This window comes from Dendrobates tinctorius, unplaced genomic scaffold, assembly GCF_039654945.1.
Source record: "Dendrobates tinctorius isolate UK_male_01 unplaced genomic scaffold, ASM3965494v1 ptg000090l, whole genome shotgun sequence".
NCBI lineage: Eukaryota > Metazoa > Chordata > Amphibia > Anura > Dendrobatidae > Dendrobates > Dendrobates tinctorius.
In genome coordinates, this window is record NW_027361758.1 from 3,131,465 (window position 1) to 3,158,201 (window position 26,737).

Consider the following 26,737-nt stretch of genomic DNA (forward strand, 5'->3'; position numbering starts at 1 on the left):
CCGGCCAATCTGGCGCGACTAGGATCACTGGTACCCCCCTCTGCTCTCATTTTCTTGACCCTTGGAAACAAGGGAAGAGGGGAAAAAAAAAAAAAGTAAAAACGTATGGGAGCCGAAACCAGTGCCACGGCAGAACTAGGGCGTCTGCTCCAATGGTGCATGGATCAGGCATTGAATCGAGGAACTTTGTTTGGTCTTGAGGCCATGAAATCCATATCCGGAGCCCCCCAGCGACTGCAAATCTGCTGAAAAACTTCCGGATGGAGAGACCACTCTCCTGAGACAAGGCCCTGGCGACTGAGAAAATCCGCCGCCCAATTTTCTACCCCCGGGATGTGGATTGCCGAGATGGGTGAATGGCATGGCCATCCTGCTCCGAGTGCCCCACTGACGGTTGATATACGCCACAGCCGTGGCATTGTCGGATTGGATCCTGATGGGGTGACCTGCGAGGAGATGGTTGAAACTCAGTAAGGCTAGTCTGATCGCTCGTATCTCCAAGATGTTGATGAGGAGAGGTGATTTTCAAATTGACCAACGACCCTGTGCCATGTGGTGGTGAAAAACCGCCCCCAAGCCAAAAAGACTTGCGTCGGTGGTCACCACCAACCATCGTACTGTGAGAAGGGATTTCCCTTGATACAGGGAGGATTTCAGTGTCCACCTGAGGGTTTGTCTGACCCGCAGGGACAGAAGGAACCGATGGTCCAAGGAGAACGGGTTCTCGTCCCAAGTCAACAGCAACTCATGTTGTAAAGCGCGGAGATGAAACTGCGAATGGGACTGCTTCTATAGCTGCTACCATCTTTCCGAGAACCCTCATGCTGAAACGTATGGAGTGAGAAACTGGTCGGGAAGGAGTCCACGCTCCCTGTTCAAAGGCTTGTGTCTTGTCTGGAGGGAGAATAACCAACCCGCAGGAAGTGTCCAAGATCATTGCCAAAAAGGAAACCTCCTGAGTCGGTGTTGGGGAAGAAGTTTATCTTCCAACCCAGGCGAGAAAGTGTATTCACTGTGATATCTACAGATTCCTCGCAGGCTGGAAGGGACGGACCCTTGATCAGTAGGTCGTCCAGATACAGAAGTACCACCACTCCCCGAGCGTGAAGAATGGCCATGACAGCCGCCTTGACCTTGGTAAAGACTCTGGGGGTGGTGGTGAGTCCGAAAGGCAAAGCAACAAACTGGAAGTGTTCATCGCGAATTGCGAAGCGCAGGAACTGCTGGTGGGACGGACAAATGGGGATGTGAAGGTAAGCATCCTTGATATCGATGGATGCTAGGAACTCTCCTCTTTCCGTGGAGGTGACGACTGACCGGAGAGATTCCATTCGGAATCACCGTAACCTTGACAAACTGATTTAACAGCTTGAGGTCCAGTATGGGCCGCATCATTCCATCCTCCTTTGTAACCACAAAAAGGTTTGACTAAAAACCCTTGAACCTTTCGTCTTGAGGAATCGGAATGATGACTCCGTCCCTTTGCAGCGCATGAGTGGCCCGAAGGAAGGCTGTTGTCTTTGTCTTAGGAGGTGAGGACCAGAAAAAAACGTGTCGATGACCGCGATCCAGGTCTGACTGAATGAAAGTAGATAACCGCCTACTTTGTCGGTGTCCACCGGATACCGCAACAAGTGATTGTGCAGAGGATCTATGGGGTCTGGCTCCCCTAGATCCAGATGCCCTTGGCCTGGGTTTCCAAGAGCGGTTAGGTCTGTATAAGACCTGGGAACCACTGTCTCCACGCGGGGACCGACCTGATCCAGAAGATAAGGTTGTGGAGGACCAACTTGAATTGTTGCAAAAAGGCTGAAAACGAGTTGGCTGTTGGATTCTGAAACGGCTGCACAGACCTTTGTTGGAGAAGGAATTTACTCTTCCCCCCAGTAGTGTCAGAAATGAGTTGATCCAGTTTCTCTCCAAATAGATGACTGGTTTGATAAGGCAGAGAAGTCAACGATCTTTTGGAAGTGAAATCCACCCGCCAGTCGCGGAGCCATAGGGCCCTTCTAATGGAGACTGATTGCGGCTGCCTGTGCAGCGCAATTGGCAGCATCTAAAGAAGTGTCCACTAAAAAGTCCTGCGCTAACTGACTGGTGATGCTGGCTGCCACCAGGGGAAGATTGCTATCCTGGATGGCAGTAACTAACACTTCTGCCCAGGCAGCCATAGCCTTAGCCACCCAAGTCGTCGCGAAAGATGGAAAGAGTGCAGCTCCTGAAGCTTAAAAAACTGTGCGAGCGAGATAGTCAATCAATCTGATGATCAGAAGGGTTTTTGACTGAAGAACCTTCAGAAAGAGAAAGGAGAGTTTTGGAAGAAAGAAAGCGATATAGGAGGATCCACAGAAGGGGACTGTAACCAATCCTTCATTAGATCTGGAGCAAAAGGGTATTTAGCCTCAATAGGCTTTTGACCTGAAAACCGTTTATGTGGTCGGTCCCTATGTCTCTGGACAATGTCGTTAAACTATGGATGGATGGCAAATACCCTATGCACACATTTAGTCTTTTTAAAAGATACGTGTTCCGGGGCAGGAATATTATCCTCGTCCAACTTCAGAATCCTGTTGACTGACTATAAGAGAATCAAGTGATTCTTGGTTATTTGGGAGATTCTGGGGTACTGACGTGTCAGACTCTTATTCAGACTCCTGTTTGCTGCGAACATTGGGAGAGGGAGAGCGAGACAGAGTTTGCAGATGCTGAAGTGCGAGCGTGACTGGGGAATGCTTTCTAGAGGCCTGACTATCCCTTGAACGAGTACGGCCCCTGCTGGTGGACGGTTATCGTCCGACGCCAGAGCCCTCCTCGGTTGGCGAAGGTGCGTTTTGACTTAAAGAGGAGTCCCGGAGGGAGTCTATAGCCTTGGTCAGTGACTCCATGGACCATGACAGGGACGCAGCCCACTCAGGGGGACTAAATACAGAGGGCCTGGTGGCAGCGGATGGCGTTTGAGCACAAGCCAGGTCACAATCTGTGCATAATGGATTAGTTTGGACACTGGGCAAGGCAGTGGCACAAGAGGTAAAGAACACAGTGTGCTTCATAGTAGCCCTTTTGACTTTCTTAGATTGAGACATAGTGCACCTGAAAGGGTTACAGGCAGAGCCTGGGCTGCAGCTGAAGGGAATGTGCAGAGAAGGGGTTAAGCTTTCCTCTGAGGGCAGATGCAGCTTACCCACGGTCCTAATGCTGTGTCCCCAGGAGGAATAGCGGTGGTCCTGCAACGTCACCAGGTGATGACAGTCAGTGCGCGCCCCCCGCAGCTGTCACAGAGCAGGCTGAGGAAAAAAGCATGGCCTTCCGAGACTGACAGGGCGCTTCTCGTAGAGCGAGAAGCGCCAAGGACGTGGGCGGCAGCGCTAACGGTGGGCGGCACTATGTAAATTGCGGCCTAGTCCGGCCGAAAAGCCGGGGACTAAATTTCTGGGCCTTCCAGCGCCAAGCGCCGGATGAAGGAAAAAAACGGGGCCGCGACGTGGCGCCGATGTACCGCCGCTGACTCTAGGTCAGCGCTTCTCCTAGGGACCAGGACCCGACCCCATACCTCCAATCCGGTGCTCACACAGGCCGCGCTGTCCGGGGCTGCAGATCTCATTCTCCCAGGTGATGCAGCAGAGCCAGAGTTCTTAAAGGGGTATACCTCAATCGATCATCCCTATGGGCAGGGGGATGGAGAGGCTATGGGGCTGATTCAGGGCATCCAACGCGCTCCTTAGTCTTCTCCTTGCACTCTGTGCGCTGGCCCTCTTATCCGTGCGGGGAGATAGGGACTGTGAAGGAACAGTCGCCCTAAAAAAATCAGGTTTGCCCCAGTCGTCGCAGGAGATGGTACAGGGAGGTATACACGTTCTCGCCTGTTGGTTCGGGGGAGAGCAGACCCTTGAAAGGAACCGTCGCCCCCTTCACTCCATTAAAAAATTTACAGAAAAACTAAAAAAATAAATAAATAAATAAAAACAGTGGGGTCTCAAGCCAGACCCAAGCACCTCCTACAGACATTATGCAAGAACTGTGGAAATATCAGCCAGCCAGAGGGTGTATACTGCAGACGAGGAGTTAACTTTTCTGTGTTCACTTAGTGTCCTCCTAGTGGCAAGCAGCATAACACCCCATGGTCCTGTGTCCCCCAATGAGGCGTAGGAGAAATAAAGATTATTTATTTATGTCCCAACAAGGCTGCGACGTCAGCAAGGAAGTGGAGGAGTCATGTTTTGGGCAGGAATCATGGAGAAACAGCTGGTAGGGCCCTTTAAGGTTCCTGAAGGTGTGAAAATGACCTCTGCAAAGTATATAGAGTTTCTGACTGACTACTTTCTTCCATTGTATAAAAAGCAGAAACGTGCCTTCAGGAGCAAAATCATCTTCATGCATGACAATGCACCATCTCATGCTGCAAAGAATACCTCTGAGTCTTTGGCTGCTATGGACATAAAAGGAGATAAACTCATGGTGTGGCCACCATCTTCCCCTGACCTCAATCCTATAGAGAACCTTTGGAGTATCATCAAGAAAAAGATCTATGAGGGTGGGAGGCAGTTCACATCAAAACAGCAGCTCTGGGAGGCTATTCTGACTTCATGCAAAGAAATACAAGCTGACACGCTCCAAAAACTCACAAGTTCAATGGATGCAAGAATTGTGAAGTCAATATCAAAGAAGGGTTCCTGTTAGGATGTTTTGGAGTTAAATAGCTTTTTTGTTCAGTGAATGTGACCTCCTAATGCTGCAAATTCCACAAATGAGCATTTTCAGTTCTTTAAAACATATCAAGTGTTTAAAAATTCTACTGTGCCTAATAATTTGGAACAGTGCATTTTGAGTTTTTATTCATTTTGGAGATTATACTGTTATCATTGGGAGGTTGCTTCAATAAAATTTGAGAGTATACTCTAACGGGTGATGACTTTTATTAGACCGACTGTCATTTTCACCGACCATTTAGGAAAATCAGAGAAAAATCAGTTGCATAATAATTTGGAACATGGTGTAAAAGCAATTTTACAAAAAAAGAATTTTTTTTATCGTCAGATTCTGAGAGCTGTAACTTTTTTGCCAAATGAGCCATATTAGGGCGTGTTTTTTGCAGGATGGTTTAGCGTTTTCATTTACAGCTTTTTTTATATGACTTTTTAATTCATTTTTTTGTAAGTCAGTTTGACGAAAAATAGGTATTAGACCTACCGGTAATTCTATTTCCAGGAGTCCATCCTGACAGCACCAGCAGGGCCGGTTTTAGACAAAGTGGGGCCCTAGGCAAAAGATTAAAGTGGGGCCCCAAATGCTAACATTGTAAAATCATACATTTAGGTTACATCAGGGTTCCCCAACTACAGTCCTCAAGGCCCACTAACATATCATATTTTCAGGATTTCCTTAGTATTGCTCAGGTGATAATTGCATCACCTGTGCAATACAGAGGAAATCCTGAAAACATATCTGTTGGTGGGCCTTGAGGACTGGAGTTGGGGAACCCTGGGTTACATTACATGAACAGTTGGCAGAGGGGCCTGGAGCCAGTGCTGGCACTGTGGCCCCCATATTCAAGGGCCTTATATCGGCCGACGGGTCTGCCACCATTAGCATTACACAGGAGCGTTGCTAGGGTCAGAAAAGATTGGGTGGCCCAAGCCCCATAGACAAAGTTGTCCCCAACCCCCTCTTAATTTTTTTTTTTTTAACACTGCAGATAACACAGCAGGGCTCCCAACCGACCTGGATCAAGCGGGACAGTCCCGATTTTGACACTCCCACCTGCGGGATTGTTTTCCCGCACTGCAAATCAGCCGCCATGCCCACCTGTCATTTCAGAAGGGACTGGGTACCGATCGCCATACAATTTCCTCTATGCACAGCACACTCCAGAACAGAAGCCCTCGCCGGCTCACGTGACCAGTCACATGACTGACCTCATCCTATGTAACACCAGATATAGCAGTGATAACTCTGAGAACAGATAATATAGTAGATGTCACCTGCAGTCCTATGTAACACCACAGATAGTCTTACTCTGAAACGCCATGGCTACGTTCACATGCATTTTTTTCAGTAGCCAAAACCTGTTCTATTGGCAGTAAAAATGTTGCGTTCAAAACACCTGTTTTTTCAGCTTGTTTTCTGGTGTTCTTTACAGTTTTTTTCAGCTTTTTTAAAGTGAGGATGTTTGCTTTGTCTACAGTATGTTTAAGGCCACGTTCACACGTTGAGTATTCGGTAAGTATTTCACATCAGTATGTGCAAGTCAAAACCAGGAGGGTGAGAAATCCAGAAGTGATGACGTGTTTCTACTATACTTTTCCTCCGATTGTTCCACTGCTGTTTCTGCATTACAAATACTGATGTGAAATGCTGACCAAATACTGAACATGTAAAACGAGACTTAATAGTTTAATTCACCAAAACCACTTAAAAAATTGCAGCGAAAAATGCCATTGCAATATCTGCAGCTTTCTTTTTTATATTCTTTCATTGCTTTCTACAGGTGAAAACACACTGAAAGAAGCGACACGCTGCAGCTTTAAAAAGCGCTGCAGTTCTGAAATTCAGTCAGAAAAAAACAAGCGCTTGCAGGAGATTTCAGAAATCTCATATGTTTTGCTGGCACTTTAAAAAGCAGCTTTTGGCCACGTTCATATTCAGAATTTTTGCAGCTTTTTCTTCTGCAAATAAGAAGTTTACAGCATTCTACAGCACAAGCAAAAACAGATTTTCAGAAATCTCCTGCACACTCTTTTATTTTCTCCTGACTGAATTTCACAACTGCAGCGGTTTTTAAATCTGCAGCGTGTCCCTTCTTTCAGCAATTTTTTTTTCACCCGTAGAAAGCAATGAAAAAGTTTTAGAAAAGCTGCAAATGTCGCAATGTTGTTTTTCACTGTGTTTTTGGTGAATAAAACGAACTTTATTAAACATGTACTGTAGACAAAATGAATACTATACAAAAAAAACAGCAAAAGCTCTAAGGGTATGTGTCCATAATCAGTAAACTCTGGATGCTGTGTACATCCGCAGCATCCAACCCGCAGCGGCCAGATGTTACAGCATAGTTGATGGGATGAACACATGCAGAATCACCTGCGTAAGATGGCAGCACTTTAGACGGAGCATATGTCCGCTGCGTCCAAAGTGCTGCCATTTCCGGATCGTCTGCACATACCCTAAAAAATGGGTGTTTTGAAAGCAGTGTGTTTACTGCCAAGAGAGCAGGCTTTGGCAGCAGGTAAAAAATAAAAAATGCATCAAAACCGCTGATTCAAATGCGCACCTGTACTATATACATGTATGATTTACCCTTATTATTTCACATGGGAATTCATTTATTTCTATATCATAAATCCCCTGATTCTCTTGTGTCATCCAGACAGTAGTGACAGGAGGTCACCATGTCACATTACAAGCAGTGATTAGTGACTGTGGTCAGAGCTGATGCTGATTGCTGCTGTATGTGGCTGTGAATCTTGATCCAACAGCAATCAGCACAGAGCTCTGGGACCATAGTGAGTAAATCACTGCACTCTGACCTGTTATTGCTGCTCTTACCAGGTTCTGTAGCTTCACTTAGGCACATCCATTCTCAGGACAGTGCTAGGAGCAGCCATGATCAGGACTCAGGAGGAGACATACAGAGCTTCAGGCACCTTCCTGGCTGTCACTGTGCTGTAATCAGCCCCTCCCCCTCAACTTTTAACCTGACTGCAGGGAGAAAGAGACAGGGGGGCTCAAGGGGCTTTGTGAGCAACACTCCAAGACTTCAGAGCAATGCACAGCATTATTCACTGCTGTACACCCTCTGGGCACTTGATAAATGGGCTGCAGATGCAGGGGGCCCCCTTTGTAGGTGGGGCCCCAAGGCATCTGCCTGTCCCAAATGCTGGCTCTGAGCACCAGGGAGGACGTCCTTCGCCTCCTTGCAGCAACAGGAAGAGCACACAAGGTTAAAAACAGTCTCCACCCACATTCCCTCAGTGTTTTTCCAAGTACCACACCATGGCAGATGCAACTGAACACTTTATTCACAGAATCATATTACGACATATGACATAATTCGGGAAGGGAACTATCCGTGCTGTAAGGATGGACTCCTGGAAACATAATTACCGGTAGGTCTAATGCCTATTTTCCAGGACGTCCCTCCTGACAGCACCAGGGAAAATACCAAAGTATCGCTTTAGAGTGGGATGACTGCCTGGAGAACCAATCTCCCGAAAGCAGTCTCCTGGTTATACAACACATCCAATTTGTAATGTTTACAGAATGTGTCCAACCTGGACCAGGTTGCGGCCTTACAGATTTGGTTTACTGAAGCCCCTGCCCTTTCTGCCCAGGAAACTGATAATGCTTGTGTTGCGTGAGCTTTTAACCCTTCTGGGGGGGGGACCCCCTGAGAGACGTAGGCCAAACTGAGTAGTGATGTTATCCATCTCGCGATGGAGGATTTTGAGGCCTTCTTACCTTTATTTTTTTCCTCCAGAGTACAAATAGGTTATGGTCCCGTCTCCAACCCTGCGTGGCCTTGATGTAATCAATAACTGCCTGGTCTACATCTAATTCGTGCAGGGCCCTTTCTTTATCATTTGAGGGGTTCTCACAAAAGGAGGGCAAGATTATCCCTTCGTTTAAGTTTTAGACTGACGCAATCTTGGGCAAAAAGGTGGGATCTAGTCTCATGATTATTCAATCCTCCCAGATTCGGAGATATGGATCTCGGATGGAAAGCGCCTGTATCTCGCTTATACGTTTTGCTGTAGTGATCGCCCTACCTTCATGGTTCGATGTGAAATGGGCAACTCCTGGTTCTAAATAAAGGGATCTGAGCAAAGAGACTGAAGGACAAGACTAAGATCCTATGCGGGGGACTGACGTCCTGATTGTGGGAGTAACCTCTGAACTGCCCTGATAAATCTTATTACCCAGGGATGGGAAGCCAGGGGGTAATCAAGAAAGGAGCTTACTGCTGAGATCTGGACCTTCAGCGTGCTAGGCCTAAGTCCTTTATTAAAGCCTGCCTGAAGGAAATCTAGTATTTTAGGGATGTCTGGTTTTCCTTCCACTGAGTCGGACCTGCCACAATCCAGACAGAATCTTTTCAAGATCTTGTGGTATATAGCAGAAGTTAAGGGCTTTCTGCTGGCCTGGATAGTGGATATGACCTGGTCTGACAGACCTCAAGCCTTCAAGATCTGCCGTTCAGGATCCAGGCTGATAGGTGAAGTCTTCCTGGGTCTTGGTGAAAGACCGGCCCCTGGTGGATGTCTTCCCTCTGTGGAAGCCGGATTGGTTGATCCTCTGCCATAATCCCCAGAAGCGGAAACCAGCTCCTTTTCGGCCAATAAGGTGCTAATAGTAGCACTCTTGCCTGATCCTCCTGTATCTTCCTGAGGATGGCTGGAATGAGAGCTATCGGAGGAAATGCGTAGGAGAGAGCTTGCCCCCACTTCTGGCTTAGGGCGTCTACCCCTTCTGGATTGTCCAATGGATTCAGAGAAGGAAAAAAAAAACTAAATAAAAAAAAACTGTCCATCTTGGTATTTTTCCTAGTTGCGAAGAGATCTATGTGCGGTCTTCCCCCAGCGCTGACATAGGTTCTGGAAGATCTCTGTTCAGCTCCCACTCCGTGGGACAGATCTTCCGCCTGTTTAAATAGTCTGCCACTGTATTCTGGGATCCTTCGAGATGGACAGTTGTTACTGATAGAACTGTTTTTTCTGCCCAGGAAAAAAATCTTCTTTGAAAGGTCCTGGAGTCTCCAATGCCCGGTTCCCCCTTGATGCCGCAGGAAGGACACCGCCGTCACATTGTCTGATAGAATCTTGACGTGTTGGTTTTTCAGTCGGGCTTGATTTCTTCTTAGGGCCTCCCATGTGGCGTAAAGTTCCTTGCAGTTGGAGGAAGTGGACCGCATGTTTGCCGGCCATTCCCCTTGAAGAATGCTGCCTTCTAAATGTGCTCCCCTGCCCCATTTGCTGGAGTCTGTGATGACAACACATGGGGAGGTGATCCAGGGGACACCCTTCCTCAGGTTTTTCTACTGCATCCACCACTCCAGGGATCTTCTTACTGCCGGAGACAAGGATATTTTCCTGTCTAGGGAGGCCTGGTGACGATCCCAGGTGGCAAGTACTTCTTTTTGAAGGGTTCTTGAATGGAAGTGAGCCTATCGGACACAAGGGATGCAGGATGTCATGAGGCCCAGACCGCACATTGCTACTTTGATGGAAACGCGATCTTTTTGAAGTTCCTTCATGCTGTCTCGTGTTTTCCTGTTTCTCTGGTGGTAAGAAGGAAGTTCTGCTTCTGGAGTCCAGTAGTACTCCCAAAATTTTTTTTCTTTTTTCTGGCACCAAGTCTGATTTTTTTTTTTTTTTTGTTTACGATCCAGCCCAGGAACTCTAAAACCTCTATTGTCTTCTCCTTGTGCCGCTGCAGTTCCTCTGTTGATCTTGCCACCAGGAGGAAGTCGTCCAGATATGGAATGATGATTATTCCCCAATTTTTCGGAAAGCTACCACTTCCGCGATTAGCTTTGTAAAGACTCGAGGCCAGGCCAAACGGAAGACACTGGAATTGAAAGTGGCAGGTCCGATTCTGAAGTCTTACTGCAAACCTCAGAAATCTCTGTGATGTTGGGTGAATTGGTACCTGATAGGCACTTTTCAGGTCTAGGGTACCCATCAGGGCATTCTTGTCTATCAGATGGACTGTGGATTTGATTGACTCCATCCGAAATATTTTGTACGCGACCCAGGCACTTAAGGGTTTTGAGTTTATAATGGTGCGGGATTCTCCGGATGGTTTCGTGATGGCGAATTGGGACGAATAGTGGCCCGTACCTATTTCTGCCCAGGGAACCGGAATTATCACGCCGGAGTTTGCCAGGTCTGTTATGTCAACCCACATCTGGGCGTCAACTTTTACTCTGAGGGGAGAAACCGGTAATTAGACCTACCAGTAATTGTGTTTCCAGGAATCCATCCTGACAACACCATGGAGGACGTCCTTCTCATCCGTAGTGGGACAGGAAACCATGAGAGTTTAAAAGGATCCTCCCCCTACCATCCCTCAGTGATTTCACAAAGTAACATATTTAGATGGATGCAAACAGACTTTATTTAAACCAACATTCTTCATACACATATTATTATGCATTTATATAGCGCCATTTATTCCATGGCACTTTACATGTGAAAAGTGGAAATATAAACAAGTATAATAAAAATGTGTAAGACAAGGGACACACACACACAAGTACATAAGGAGAGGGGACCCTGCCCGCAAGGGCTCACAGTCTACAGGGATGGGTGAGGATACAGTAGGAGAGGGTAGAGCAGGTCGTGCGGTGGTTCAGTAGACCGAGGATCATTGCAGGCTGTAGGCTTGTCGGAACAGGTGGGTCTTCAGGTTCTTCTTGAAGGTTTCCGTTGATGGTGAGAGTCTGATGTGTTGCGGCAGAGAGTTCCAGAGTATGGGGGAAGCACGGGAGAAGTCTTGTATGCAGTTGTGGGAAGAAGAGATAAGGGGGGAGTAGAGAAGGAGATCTTGAGATGAGCGAAGGTTGCGTGCGGGTAGGTACCTAGAGACCATGTCACAGATGTATGGAGGAGACAGGTTGTGGATTGCTTTGTTTGTCATGGTTAGGGTTTTGAATTGGAGCCTCTGGGCAATAGGAAGCCAGTGAAGGGCCTGGCATAGGGGGGAGGCTGGGGAATAGCGGGGAGACAGGTGGATTAGTCGGGCAGCAAAGTGTAGGATGGACTTGAGCAGAGCCAGAGTGCTAGAGGGGAGGCCAGAGAGTAGGAGGTTGCAGTAGTTGAGGCGGGAGATAAGAGCATGCACTAGTATTTTTGTGGTTTCGTGGTTGAGGAATGAGCGGATTCGGGAAATATTTTTGAGTTTGAGGCGGCATGAGGAGGCGAGGGCTTGGATGTGTGGTTTGAAAGATAGTGCAGTCGAGGATCACCCCAAGGCACCGAGCGTGCGGGACAGGGGAAAGAGAGCAGCCATTGACATTGATGGACAGGTCTGGTGGAGGGTTACAGTCAGATGGGGGGAAAGATGATGAATTCTGTTTTGTCCATGTTAAGTTTGAGAAAGCAAGCAGAGAAGGCTGAGATAGCAGACAGACATTTTGGGATTTCAGTCAGTAAGGAGGCGAGGTTGGGTCCAGATAGGTAGATCTGCGTGTCATCGGCATAGAGGTGATACTGCAAACCGTGGGATTCTATGAGCTGTCCCAAGCCAAAGGTGTAGATGGTGAACAGTAGGGGTCCTAGGACAGAGCCTTGAGGAACACCAACAGACAGGGGGCGAGGTGATGAGGTGGTGTGTGAGAGGGAGACACTAAATGTTTGGTCTGTTAGGTATGATGAGATCCACGATTTGGCACCACAGACTTGGCCCTAAGAGGTGAGAGAGTCTGTAGCAGGAGGGAATGGTCTACGGTGTCGAAGGCAGAGGACAGGTCCAGGAGGAGTACATTGTAGTGTCGCTTGCTCTTGGCGATTAGCAAGTCGTTAGTGACTTTAGTTAGGGCAGTTTCAGTTGAGTGATGCGGTCGGAAGCCAGATTGTAACCGGTCAACGAGGGAACAGGAGGAGAGGTGGGAGGACAGTTCAAGATATACATGCTGTTCCAGTAGTTTTGAGGCGTAAGGGAGAAGAGATATCGGGCGATAGTTAGACAAGGGAGGGCTTTTTGAGGATGGGTGTGATTGAGGCATGTTTGAAGGATGAGGGAAAGACACCATTTGTAAGTGAAAGGTTGAAGAGGTGTGTTAGAGATGGGATGAAGACTGTGGCCAAGTTAGGGATGAGGTGAGACGGAAGTGGGTCGAGGGCACAAGTGGTGAGGTGTGATCTTGACAGAAGGGTGGAGAGCTGATCTTCTGTCATGGTGGAGAAGCTGGCTTTTGCAGAACAGGGCTGAGCGGGTAAGAAGGGCGTTGGGGGCTGCGGGCCAAAGTTTTGTCTGATCGTGTCGATCTTCTGCTTAAAGAAGGAGGCAAAGTCTTCAGCAGAAATGAGAGGAGAGGAAGGAGGTGCTGTGGGACGGAGTAGAGAATTGAAAGTGTTAAAGAGCTGTTTAGGGTTGTGAGACAGGGAGGATATGAGGGATGCGAAGTAAGTTTGTTTTTGCGGCAGACAGTGTGGACTTAAAGCTGACAAGGGACTGCTTGTATGCGCTGAAGTGCTCAGTAGAATGGGTTCTCTTCCATCTCCGCTCAGCGGCCCTGGAAACCCGTCTCAGCTCTTTGGTCAGGCTGGTCAGCCAGGGCTGCCTGTTGATCGAGTTTTGCTCTACATGAGGGGGGCAGCCGAATCAAGTGTTGCTGTTATTGTGGTGTTATAAAAACTGGCAGCAGCATCTGTGTCATGAAGGGAAGCTATGTCTGTAAGAGGGAGGTGGGACTCAGAGAGTGATTGCAAATTGAGGTGTTTGAGATTCCTGCGAGGGTGAGCGAGTTTATGGAGCGGGGGTTGCGCAGTAGGAGAGGGAAGAGAGTGTCAGTAGGTTGTTGTCAGACAGGGGGAGGGGTGAGTTATTGAGATTAGTGAGGGAACAGAGACGGGTGAAGATAAAGTCCAGCGTGTGACCATCTTTGTGAGTGGCCGCAGAGGACCATTGAGTGAGGCCGAGGGAAGCCGTGAGCGATAGAAGTTTAGAGGCAGCCAGGGCGGAAGTGTCAATGGGGATGTTGAAGTCGCCCATGATGATGGTGGGGATGTCAGCAGAAAGGAAATGGAGTAGCCAGGTGGTGAAGTGGTCGAGAAAGGTGGAGATGGCTAGTTCTGGGGGGCGGTAGATGACAGCCAGTTGAAGGTTGAAGGGGGAATTAGATGCGGATGGAGTGCACCTCGAACGAGGGAAGAGTAGCGGAGGGTGGCAGAGGAATTGGGGTAAAGGAGCAGGTATCAGACAGGAGCAAGCCAACTCCTCCACCACGTTTGTTGCTGGGGCGAGGGGTGTGAGAGATGGAATCCGCCATAGGAAAGCGCAGCTGGAGAGGCTGTGTCAGAGAGAGTGAGCCAGGTTTCAGTGATGGCAAGGAAGGAGAGTTTGTTGGTGATAAAGAGGTCATGGATAAATGATAGCTTGTTGCAGACAGAGCATGCGTTCCATAAGGCGCCAGGTAAGAGGACCGGGGGAGTGGGGGCTGGATGAATAGGTATGAGGTTGTCATGGTTGCAAAAACGTGTAGAGGATCGTGGCAGAGTGTTAGAAATGAGTGTGGGGATGTGTTGAGGAGGGCCAGGATTAGGGGATACGTCGCCAGCAATGAGGAGTAGTAGACAGAGCATTAGAAGTTGTGAGCAGGATAGGATATGATGTGGCCTTGTGTGTCTGGAGAAAAAGGATTGTATGTGGAGGAACAGTTGTGATGAAGAGGTGAAATGGCTGGGAAGGATGGAGGGGGAAATGACAAGTTCCTTACTGGGTTGAGGGATTGCAGGAGTTAGGGAGAAATAGAGTAGTATGGGGGTGATAGTAAAAAGAAGGCAAAACATTGTTGTGGTGTTATAGTCCGTTACCTTAGAGTCAATTCCAGTCCAATTCTAGTCTAATTCAGAGTACTTAGAAATATGGATTTTGAGATAGATGGAGCTGACTACGTCTGGAGCAGACCCATGGAGCTGAATATATGTGCAGCTAAACACAATCAGCTGTGAGTGGGGTGTGACTGCCCAGGCCAAATGCACAGAGTTAAGCAAAGGTCATAAAAGGGGGAAGGGGTTTTACAGACCACTTAGATGTGTGGCAAAGATAACGAGAATGGAGTACAATTATGGATACAAGAAGATGGGTAAGCAATGCATACCATATAAAAATACAATGCAGTTCACATGGGGCTTTCAGGAGCATGGGAGAGAGGGGTGGAAATTCAGCAATGCATACCTGTGGGAACAGAAGAACATCTCGGTCAGATGGTGATGATAACAATACTGTAGGGGTCATGAGTGGCCAAATGCATTCTAGAATTCTAGTCTAATTCAGAGTACTTAGAAATATGTACTTTGAGATATGGATTTTGAGATAGATGGAGCCGACTACATCTGGAGCAGACCCATGGAGCTGAATATATGTGCAGCTAAACAGAATCAGCTGTGAGTGAGAGTGGGGTCACAGTTATATGGAAAGTATTATCGGGAGGGATCTAATAGTGCTGTCAGGATGGATTCCTGGAAACACAACTACTGGTAGGTCTAATTACCGTTTTCCAGGTCACCACCTTTCAACACCCTGGAGTAGTACCAAAGTATATTGGTCCTAGGGCGGTACTACTGCGTGGAGTACCTTTCTCCCAAATGCAAGCTATGTGGATGCTATGTCCAACTTATAGTGCTTGGAGAAAGTACTAAGACTGGTCCAAGGCAATGCCCTGCAGATCTGTTCTGCCGAAGCTCCCCCCCTTTCTGCCCATGATGCAGCCATGGCCCTGGTTGAGTGGGCTCTAAAGTTCCACGGGGGAATCTGACCCTGTGCTCTATAGGCTGTGCTAATAGTGGATCTAATCCACCTTGCTATTGTCGATTTCGACGCCTTTTCCCCTTGTTAGGACCTCTATTGGATGAAGAGGTTGCTGTCCAGCCTCCAGGGTCTGGTTGCGTCCAGATACCCGAGTATAGTTTCCCTAACGTCCAAGTTATGGTAGGCTTCTTCCCTGCTATTCTTGGGAGACTGGAAAAAAGAAGGGAGTACTACCTCCTGATTCATGTTAGAGTTTGAGACAACTTTGGGTTGGAAGGCCAGGTCGAGTCTTAAGACTAAGCGGTCACTAAACACCTGTAAGTAGGGATCCTGGATCGATAAGGCCTGCAGTTCTCCTTACCTCTTGGCTGAGGTGACTGCCACTAAAAAGGCTGTTTTGAGAGAGATTGCCCATACTTATCTCTGCCCCTATCTGATATGGCTGCTTGCATAGCGTATTGAGGACTAGGTTAAGGTCCCAAGGTGGTATGCTCTTTCTAATTAAGGGTTTAAGCCTCTGCACTGCTCTCGAGAACCGGGCTACCCACGGGTGTGCCGACAGGGCTGTGTCATAGAACACGCTCAAGGCTGCTATCTGCACTCTCAGAGTACTGGGTCTAAGGCCTTTCCTGAACCCTTTCTGCAAGAAGTCGAGTATTTTCGGTATGTCGGGCTGGTCAGTTCCGACTGTCTCCTTTCCACAGAAGCTGCAGAACTTTTTCCAGATTTTGTTATATATTGCCGCGGTCATGGGTTTTCTACTTGCTTGTAGAGTAGAAATGACTTCGTCCGATAGACCCCTTACTCTTAGGACCTGCCGCTCAGGATCCAAGCTGACAACTGGAAAGCTTCCGGCTTTGGATGTAGGACCGGACCCTGATGGAGGAGGTCTTTCCTTCTTGGTAGGAGAATGGGTTCCTCGTCCGCTAGCTTTCTGAGCAGGGGAAACCAACTTCTTGGCCAGTAGGGAACTATGACACTGGCTCTGTCTTCGCAGATTTTCCTGAGGACTCGTGGAATGAGGGCTAGGGGCGGGAAGGCGCACAACAGGCCCCTGCTTCAGGATTGTGATAGGGCATCTATTCCTGCCAGATTTCCCAGGGGGTTCAGGGAGTAGAAGGTCCTGAGTTTTGCGTTCCCTTTGTCCGCGAACAGGTCTACTGTTGGTTGTCCCCAACGATCGCACAGGCTGCTGAACACCTAGTCGTTGAGCTCCCAGTCCGTTGCAGTTATCCTTCTCCTGCTGAGGAAGTCCGCAATCTGGTTCCAGGAGCCCTCCAGATGCACAGCCGAGATTGAGAGGACCTCCCTCTCTGCCCATCTGAAAATCTGATCTGCTCAGGCCTGAAGTGTTGAATGTCTTGGTCCGCCTTGGTGACGGAGAAAGGCCACTGTTGTCCGACAGAACTTTGACGTGTTTGTTCTTCACGTGAGACTCGGTGACGAGCAGCACTTTCCAGACCGCATGTAATTCTCTGACGTTGGATGATCTTTTGCTGTCCTCCGGACTCCATAGCCCCTTGTAGTACCTTCCTGCGACGTGTCCGCCCCAGCCGAATAGACTTGCGTCCGTTGTCACTACAACCTCCGGGGTCTGAACCCAAGAGACACCCCTTTTTAGGTTTCTCGGCACAGTCCACCATAGTAGCGATCTTTTGGCCCGGAGGGTTAACAGTATTTTGCTGTCCAGTGAGGTGTGCCTTCTGTCCCAGGACGCTACGACCGTGTGTTGCAGGTCGCAGGAGTGGAACTGACTCCATGTGACACAGGAATTGCAAGAAGTCATCAGCCCCAGGACTCTCATTGCGTCTGACCGATACCCGATTCTTTGAGAACTGACGAATCTTCTTCGGCATCGAGGTCTGTTTTTCGGCTGGTAGATAAGACATCCTTCTTTGAGTCTAACATGACCCCCAAGAATTTTATTCTGGGCTTGGGTATGAGATCGGATTTTGACGAATTAATGATCCATCCTAAATTCTGCAGCGTGGAGATTGAGGATTGACAGTCGACCCTGAGCTGGGTTACTGAATCGGCTATAATTAGGAAGTCGTCTAGATACGGGACCACCGTGATATTCCGGGCCCTTAGGTAGGCCACTACCTCTATCATTTCTTTTGTAAAGACCCTCGGGGCTGATGCTAGGCCGAAGGGTAGGCAGCAAAACTGATAGTGGTATATTGTGCCGTCTCTTTCGACCGCGAACCTGAGGTACTTTTGGTGATCTGGTTGGATAGGGACATGGTAATATGCGTTTTTGGATCTAACGTGCACATTACCACGCCCTTCCCCAGAAGAGGAATCGTAGATTTTATCGATTCCATTTTGAAGCGCCTGTAAGTTACCCATTTGTTTAGGGGTTTGAGGTTTATCATGGTTCGGGTTTCCCCCAAGGGTTTTTTTTATTACCTAGAGGCTCGAGTAGTGTCCTCTGCCTTCCTCCTGGACAGGAACTGGGGTAACTGCTTCTATGTCTAGGAGATCTTGAATGTCCAACCACATGGAGGAAGCTGCACTGAGACGTGAACTGGTCACTAAAAATCTGTTTGGGGGCAGAGAGTTGAACTCTATTTTGTACCCTTTCAAGATGACCTGTAATACCCAGGGGCTGGAGGTGACCTTCTGCCATTCTCCCGTGAATTTGAGCAATCGCCCCCCTACTCTGGTGTCATTTCTTCCAGGAGCTGGACCCTGGGCCGGAAAAGATGTTCTCTGTTCCTATTTCTACCCTCACCTCCTTTGGGGTAGCGCCATCGGCCCGACTTCCCTTTCCCCCTGTAGTCCGTTCTCTGGTTGTAACGGGGTCTACGAAAGGGCTGGTATCTTTTACGCTTCTCCTCAGGGAACCCCTTTTTTTCATCTGATGTCTTCTCTAAAATGTCGTCGAGCACAGGCCCAAAGACCCTGCCCCCCGAGAAGGGAATTGAACAGTTTATTTTTTGACTGCATGTCACCCGTCCAACTCTTAAGCCAGATAGCCCTTCTGGCTGTGTTGGACAAGGCCTGGCCTCTGGCCGTGAACCTAACCGATTCTGCCGAGGCATCGGCTAAAAACCCAGTAGCTAACTTAAGTAAGGGGAGGGACTTCAGGATGGTTTCCCTCGGGGTTCTATCTGACAGATGCTCTTCCAGGTCATCTATCCATAGATGCATGGAGCGTGCTACCGATGTTGCTGCTATATTTGTTTTTATGACCGCAGCTGAGCTTTCTCAGGCCCTTTTTAAGAGCCCATCTGCTTTCCGATCTAGGGGTTCCTTCAAACTTGAGGAATCCTCGAACGGAACTGCCGTCTTCTTAGATACTTTTGCTACGGGGATGTCTATCTTGGGGACTTCCTCCCAGACTTTGACCTACTCAGGGTCAAACGGCAGACGCAACCTAAAGTCTCTAGGGATAGTTAACCTTTTCTCTGCCTCCTCCCATTCCTCCAGTATCATTGCCCGTATGTGGGTATTTACTGGGAAGACCATTGAAGTCTGGGAGCGTAACCCTCTGAACATTTCGTCCTGTATAGAAAGGGAAGGAGGGGGTTCCTCGATCTGCATAGTCTGCCGCACCGCCCCCAATAGTTCATCTGTATCCCCAGATTAAATCAGGTATTTCCTTCCCCTTTCTGTGTGCTCTCTGATCTCCTCTTCCTCTGACTCGGACATAATGTCTTCAGATGACGTATCAGATTCCCTCTGTCTTTTCCTGGATAACTGGGGATTCGGCTGTGGGGTCTGGGGAGTAACTAGCCCGGATACCGAGGCCTGTACTTCCTCCTTGATTATCGCTCTCATGTTAGATATGAAAGTAGCCTGCTCCTCCCCCACTATACGCTTTGCACAAGCGTCACAGAGGGTCTTTTGCCACGTGTCAACTTTTTAGAGCAAACTGGACACTTCTTATCCTTCAGTTTAGGCTCCTTTCTCTCAGAGGTGGAGGTTCCCCCCTAGAACATATAAAATACGGGTTCTGTGGGGTCTCTCTTTACGGGCTCTGCAGTGACCTCTTTTAGAGGTTACTCACGTGACCCTGGCTCTCTGCTCCCGCCTCCGTCTTAGCCTGGTCCTCCATCTTCCTGTAGCGATGGAAACTGCCACTGTCTGCTGGCCACTGTGAAAATACACATCTGTAAGCTGTGACGGGCCTCCTGGCTCTCTGCGCCTGGTCCCTCTGGAGCAGAGCCTGCATACCACTTTGCTGCGTTGCCGACCTGCTCCTCCGGATGCATGCCCACCTCCCTGGTGGGCCTATACTGCTGCGGTGTGTGGTACTGGCCGGTCGCTGCCAGAGGCCTTAGTGGCGACGCGACCGGAAGTGATGCGCTGCCGGCCGATGACGCGACCGGAAGTGACGCATCCCGGTCGATGACGCGACCGGAAGTGACGCGTTGCCGCTGAAGACGCGCCCCGGCCTGCGATGCGTGCCCGGCTCCCCTGTGATGCGTGCCCCGGCCTGCGCGTCCTCCGATGGGGAGGCCAATCTGAGGCGCCCCTGGTCTGTGATGCGCGGCTTTGGCTGCGCACCTCTCCTCCGGGCACAAGTTTTCCGGGACAGGTGGGGAAGGCACTGTAGCTGCCGGTGGAGCGCTTGTGGGCTTGGAGGACTCCACAGAGGCGGACTGCAGTGGTGGCGTCCAGGGTCGAGAGCCCCCATCAGGAGGAAGCAGCGCTACACCGGAGTAGCTGAGGGACCCTCTGTTGGGTGTCAGCTGCAGATATCTCCAGGTAGGAAGGGAAAAGGCTGGGCCCCCCGATCCTGACCATCTGCAAGGAATTGTCGGATATTCCTCTCGTCGTTCCTATCCGCAGTGGGACAGGAAAAACACTGAGGGATGGTAGGGGGGGGGATCCTTTTAAACTCTCGTGGTTTCCTGTCCCACTACGGATGAGGACATCCTCCAGGGTGCTGTCAGGTGGTGACCTGGAAATAGAATTTTCATCCACTCCCCCCCGAAAGGTCCATTTGGTAACCCCCTGCTATTCTCAGTACCCACTGACTTTGATCTGAGACCACTGGGAACTGAATTCTCTGAGCAGACCCCCTATGTTGGTATAGTCATGTCCTTCTGGATCTAGTACGTGATCCAGAAGGGGGAGCTCTAGGTCTTCCAGCTCTAGAGTGGGTGCTACCATAGGAACCCCTCTGGGAACTCCCCTGGTAACTATGGTACTGCTGTCTTCCATATCCACCAGGTCTACGAAAGGGCTGGTCCCTAGGTGTCTTTTACATCGGATGCTTTTTCCAATATGTTGTCTAATGCTGGGCCAAAAACCTTTAACCGGAGAAGGGAAGGGCACCAAGCTTGTTTTTAGAGGCTCCATCACCTGACCAGGTCTTTAACCAGATAACTCTGCGAGCCGAATTTGACAGAGCCATTTCGGGCAGAAAATCTCACGGATTCCGCTGATGCATCGGCTAGGAAGGCTGTGGCTGACTTCATAAATCGGGAGTGAATCTATAATTTCTTCCCTTGGGGTTTTATTAGTCAAGTGTTCCTCTAACTGCCCCAATCATAAAAACATAGATCTTGCTACTGAAGTAGCTGCTATGTTTGTTTTAATTAAGGTTGCTGATGTCTCCCAGGCCCACCTTAATAGGTTATCCGCCTTCCTATCCATGGGGTCCTTCAGGCTAGAGGCATCCTCGAAGGGGATAGCTGTTTTCTTGGCAACTTTTGCCACAGGGACATCAATTTTGGGAACTTCATCCCACACCTGAATGTCCTCGGGGTCAAAGGAGAGACGTCTCTTGAAGTCCCGGGACATCACGAGACGCTTTTCCACTTCCTCCCACTCCTCCAGGACCATAGCTCGCACATGGTCGTTCACTGGGAATACTAATTTCCTATGCGCCCTAAGGCCTCCAAACATGTCCTGTCTGGACTGAGGTTTCTGGACCTCCTCTATCTGCATTGTCTCTGACCACCTGTATCAGACTGTTCGTATCGTCTGAGGAAAAGCGGTATCTTCTCCCATACTCTGGTTCATTAGCGCACACCTCGCCTTCTTCCTGATCCGACTCCGAGGAGTAGGAATTTTCCTCTGAGCTAAGTTCCATCTCCCGTCTGGTCCACTTGGCACTGGGACCTGGACTGGCTGGGAAAAGGTGGCCATGGAAGCCTGGACCTCCTCTCGAATCAGCGATCTCATCTCTGATAGGAGAGATGGCTGTTCGCCCTTCATTACTTTGGCCGTACAGGTGTCGCACAACATCTTTTTGGGCTTGCTGGAGAGCTTAACCCTGCATACAGGACACCTATTGGATTTCCCTGGAGCTTGTTCCGTCTGCTTGGTCGTGGGAATGGGCACTGTTGGCTGTGCCTTTTCCTGCATAGTGCAAGAGGGACAGTCAGGCTCTGGTATGGGCAGTCAGGGTCTCGGTCGGTTTGTGCTGAGCGCACTTACCCCGTCCGGATAGACTCTGCCCTGGTCCTCCATGCTGCGCTGTGAGCCTCTGCGAGGTCAGGAAGGCTGCTGCTGCCTGTCTCGCTGTTGCGGTGCTCTACTCTTTCAGACCGCCCGCCGGCGTCCTGCATTTCTGGCACTCTGACGTCACCAGTAGTGCGCCGCGGTCTCCCTCCGCGCGACTTCCGGTCCTCGTGCTGTGGCCAGCGTCGGAGCCGAGAGCCTCCGCTACTGGAGGAAGCAGCTCTACCCAGGGGGCTCGTCCCCTCCCTGGTCTCTGCGGCTGAGGGACCCCAACCCAGGAGGGTTTCAGCGCCACGGCCGCTTCAGAGGAGGAAAGTTTGGCTGGGCCGCCCGATCCCCCTGGACCCCTCCAGTAAGACTAATCCTCTTGTGCGTCCCTCCGTGCAGGGACAGGAAGAAACACTGAGGGAATGTGGGTGGAGACTGTTTTAATCTCTTGTGTGCTCTTCCTGTCCCTGCAAGGAGGCGAAGGATGTCCTCCCTGGTGCTGTCAGGAGGGACGTCCTGGAAAAGCATCATTTTTGGCGTCCTTTTTATTATTTTTTTTTTTTACGGCAATCGCCAAACAGAATAAATAAGGCCTGTTTCACACTTCCGTTTTTGACCATCAGTCAAAATCCGCCGTTTTTGCAAAAAAACGGATCCGCCTTTTTTTGGCGGATCCGTTTTTTTCCCCATTGACTTGCATTACCGGCGGATCTTGACGGATGGCCATCCGTTGGATCCGTTTTTTTGCGTCCGCCGAGATGCCTGGACGGACCATGTAACGTTTTTTGTACTGCAGGATCCGCATTTTTCTACAGCGCATGCCCGGAGAAATGAAGTCAGGAGGAAAATTAACCCTGAAATCATTTCTGGCGGCCAGAGAAAAAATTCTCTCTCTCTCCTCTTCCCGGGCAGCGGTTCCTTTAAAATTCTTCATTCGGCGGATCCGTCAAAAAAACGGATCTGGTGGCATCCGTTCACATCAGTTAGGAACGAATCCACTTTTCCGCCTTTTTGGCGGATTTTAACTGACACAAAAAACTGAAGTGTGAAACAGGCCTAATGTGTGAGTTCTAAAGAGCGGGACGTTCCGGAAGCAGCGATACCAATTGTGTGTACTTTTTTGTTTTATCACAAACACTGCGTTTTGAGTGGCTACACGGATTTTAGTGATGTGTTTTTTTACATTTTATTTTACTTTTTCACTTAGTCCCACTATAGGATATGTATAATTTTAATCATTTGTCTCATACACAGCTGTACTCATGTATAGCAGTGCATCAGACTGTCAGTGTGTCACTGAGAGTGCCTGTGAGAATCAGCGTATTTCCGGGGTCACACTTGTGAGTGCAATGCGAGAAACTCGCATCAATCCCAGGCACTGCCGCCGGCGGTTCAGACTGGAGCGTTCAGCTGCATAGAAAGACAGTGCTGGGTATTGATGTGAGAGACTTGCACTGCACTCGCAAGTGTGACCCCAGCCTATTGCTGAATCTCACAGGCCACTGTAACCCGGGGTCATCACATGATCTCAGGGTACCATGGTAAGCATCGGGACCCACGACTCTTATTACGGGGGTCCAGTGATTACTAAGGGGATCTTGTGAACCCCTTGCAACAACCTAAACACTGCTGTTGCGATTGACAGCGGTGTTTAAGGGGTTCATTGGCCCCGATCGGTCGCAAAACTTGTCTGATTTGATACTGCAGGGTGTCAGCTGCCATGTATAGCTGACACCTGTGAAATCGCCACCACTATTTCCTTATGAGGGAATAAGTGCCCTTAACCACCATTTTAATGCGTATCGGCGGTCGTTAAGGGGTTAAATAGAAGCACCTGCAGTGTGATAGGACAGGTTACATAGCAAAATGGAAAATACATGCTGTCCGAAAAGAATGGACAAAAGGTAATCAGCACCTGGACAGCAACAGAATCTGCTGAGGCTCAGCGGACAGAGACGCTGACAGAAGAGAACAGGACTGCCATATCCACTCCCGAGGCATGACAAGAGTTTTGGTAGATAGATGTAGGCTTCCTAAGATTATGTTTCCAATGCCCCTATAAATCTTTCTCAGTGCAAATGTTCAGAAAAGTTAAGGAATCGTGCCTCATTTAAAACTTATTTCATTAATGTTAAGACTATCCACAAATATTTTCAAAGACCAATCAAATGACCATGATATCAGTATGCGGTCTATAAGTTACCCAATAAATATCTGGGGCACCACCAATGTGAGTCGTCTTCCTGAAAAACAATTGTGTCCTCCCACCAGCACAGGAGTAATTAGCATCAATAGGGGCACATAAGATCCCCATAGCTGTACCCTTGAGCTAGTGGTATTACTTGTTATAAAAAAAGAAATGATTGTGCGTCAAGGGAAATTTTTCCCCAAACACTGGTGTGGCTTTTTATCATGCTTTCACACAGGACCCACTATAAAGGGAAAAAAAAAAAAAAATATATATAAAAATCATATGTAAATAAGAAAAATATATTCTGCAGAAAAGTGTGTGAAATATAAGCGAGTCTTTTTACTCTGCATATTTTTAAAAAATGGAAGTGACGTATTTTACTTAATGGGCGCAGAAAATCTGCATCACAAACTCGCCAGAAGCGGTGAATCCGCACGGGTCACATGTGTTCAATAGACGGCAGGCCTTTGGACTTCCCGGACATGTGCTGCGTCCAACGGGCTGCAAGTCCCGGATCGTGGACACCCGGCCCTATAAGAAAAATGGCAGGCAATGATTTAAAGATCAGTTTCTTTAAAAGCAGGGTTCAGACGAGCTCTAACGTAGGATAGCGGCATGGGGCGCCTGTATGAAGGCCTTAGCCTGCTGACAACAGTCTAATGCTCCCGTGACAATATATAATTCCCCTTCCAGAACAAGCTAAAACTTCCCTGGGCCATACACCCCCAATTCTACCCCCACATTACACTACAGCCATAAGCACCATGTCCCCTCCGTTTCCCCCAGCGTCTCTCCGCCATCAGCGCCCTAGAACACGGGCACGGAGCACAGTGCAGGGCTGATGCATTGTAATTGTGGGTGTGCAGCGCTTCCCTTCCCATCCCCCCGCTGCGAGTCCCGGCAGGCAGGAGACTGCGCATGCGTCGTGCGCTCGGCCGTATGTGAGTGTGTGTGAGAGAAAAGAAAGCTACAAGTAACCGGCGGCGGCTCTCCTCCGCTCCCCCTCCCTGAGCACCCGCTGCAGTCATGTCGGGACGTTCGGTTAGAGCCGAGACACGAAGCAGAGCTAAAGATGATATCAAACGGGTTATGGCCGCCATCGAAAAAGTACGGAAATGGTAAGAAAAAGGACAACAAAGGAGAGAAATGGAGGGAGGTGGCGGCAGCGGCGGCGTGACAGGAGAGCGGTGCTGTGGGGAGCCCTGCGCCTCCTGAAAGCCCCCGACACCTCACAGTCAGCACAGCAGCTCCCGCCAAAGCCGGCAGCCATGTCAGCTCCGAGCCGGCAGCGGGGAGGCAGCCTGTGTCGCCGCCGCCTCCCGCTGACTGCGGAGCGGCCTCCGGTTTAGATCTGATCAGGGAGCGCAGATTTGGTTTAAATTTAGCGCTTTGGCCCCGAGGCTCGGAGCTGCCTCCTCCCCGTGCTCTGGTGCGAGGGAAGATGGGGCTGGAGAGGAAGTGCGGCTGCACGGCCGAGCTCACCCCGGGGCGTGCGGGAGGCGGCGGGGCCCCGGCTCTGGTGTGCTCGCACGTGTGCCGGGCTGGCGCCGGTGCGGACCGTCACCCCGGCGGTCGCCGCTCTCACCGATTGCATCACCCCAGCCTTCTTTGTCTGCCATCGCACGGCGATCGGAGCCCGAAGGGGGCGAAATTCTCTGCAGTTCTCCCGGCCCGGATGAGCGATCCGTGCGACACCTCCATCAGCGGCACAAAAAGTTTCATCCGAGGTGTTTTCATCTGCTATTTATTGTGAAATAGACACCTCGGTCAGACACACGGGAGCCAATGGGAAGCCGCCGTCTTATTGTGGGATGACCTTATTGGACAGTCATTTAAATGGCCGTGAAGTTTCTATATGATTAGGAGCCCTGAGATCTGTGGTGGAGGGGCAGCGTGCGACCCTCACTGCAGCCAGGGGTGAGAGGACAGATTGGCCCTGCGGAGCCTCTCCGGAAAACACAAAGCATGATCTGATGCCTAGTCAAAACAATGAAGGTCAGGGCAGAAGAGCTAACCATCTAAACACATGTACGCTGCTCAGCTTTAGTAACTGTAAGGTGCCTGAGCGAGGGAGTCGTGGACGAGCTACTGCTCCAGCACCCTGCAGGAAAGGCTTGTTTCAGTCCCAGTGTGCTGGTAGGTATGTGTGCATCACACTGACTTGTGGGCCATAGGCCTCTGCTGGCTCTGACCTTCCATCTTAAGAATCACCATGTGGGACATAGGCCTCCGCTGGCTCCAGGCTTGCGTTTTCTGGAACCATCACATACAATCCAGGGAACACCAAGTGCTTTTTGGCAGTCAAACTTTTACTTAACAGTTCATGGTTATTGCAGTGAGATGGGGCGCAACCGGTTACAGTCTTTCTCTCAGGTACCGGACATAACTTTAGCCCTGGCACTCGTTCTGCATGGAGCATCCCTTTTCCGGCTGAAGCCACTAGCACTAGGAATTACTCTCCACTGATGGCAGTGCACCCGGATTCCAATACCTTCTGCCTTAGAGAGTACGTATCAATCTTTCCCTGCAGGCCCCCATGGCCCTGACTAACGCTAAGTGCACACGTACTTTTTTGCCCTGCGGATTTTTCCGCGCAGAATTGAAGAAATCTGCAGGTCAAATGTCCTGCATTTTTCCTGCGGATTTCTTCCTTTTTTATTGCAGTTTTCTTGCGGT

At 49.5% G+C, this 26,737-nt stretch overlaps 1 protein-coding gene and 1 long non-coding RNA gene across 3 annotated transcripts in view; one reads left to right on the forward strand and one right to left on the reverse strand.

Annotated features, from left to right (window-relative positions):
• Window positions 1–11,085: 11,085 nt before the first annotated feature.
• On the reverse strand, window positions 11,086–25,813 carry LOC141098331 (uncharacterized). Its single transcript, XR_012234213.1, has 3 exons — window positions 25,647–25,813; window positions 24,478–24,592; window positions 11,086–14,892 (listed from the first exon to the last, which is right to left on the reverse strand). It is a non-coding gene; the product is annotated as an uncharacterized lncRNA (long non-coding RNA).
• The window catches only part of BCL7A (BAF chromatin remodeling complex subunit BCL7A), a 35,213-nt gene continuing 33,438 nt past the window's right edge, over window positions 24,963–26,737 (forward strand). For both annotated transcript variants that reach the window (XM_073585998.1, XM_073585999.1), the window contains exon 1: window positions 24,963–25,179. In XM_073585998.1, the coding sequence (XP_073442099.1) occupies window positions 25,088–25,179 (92 nt within the window). In that variant the 5' untranslated portion in view covers window positions 24,963–25,087. The remainder of the gene's footprint in view (window positions 25,180–26,737) is intronic.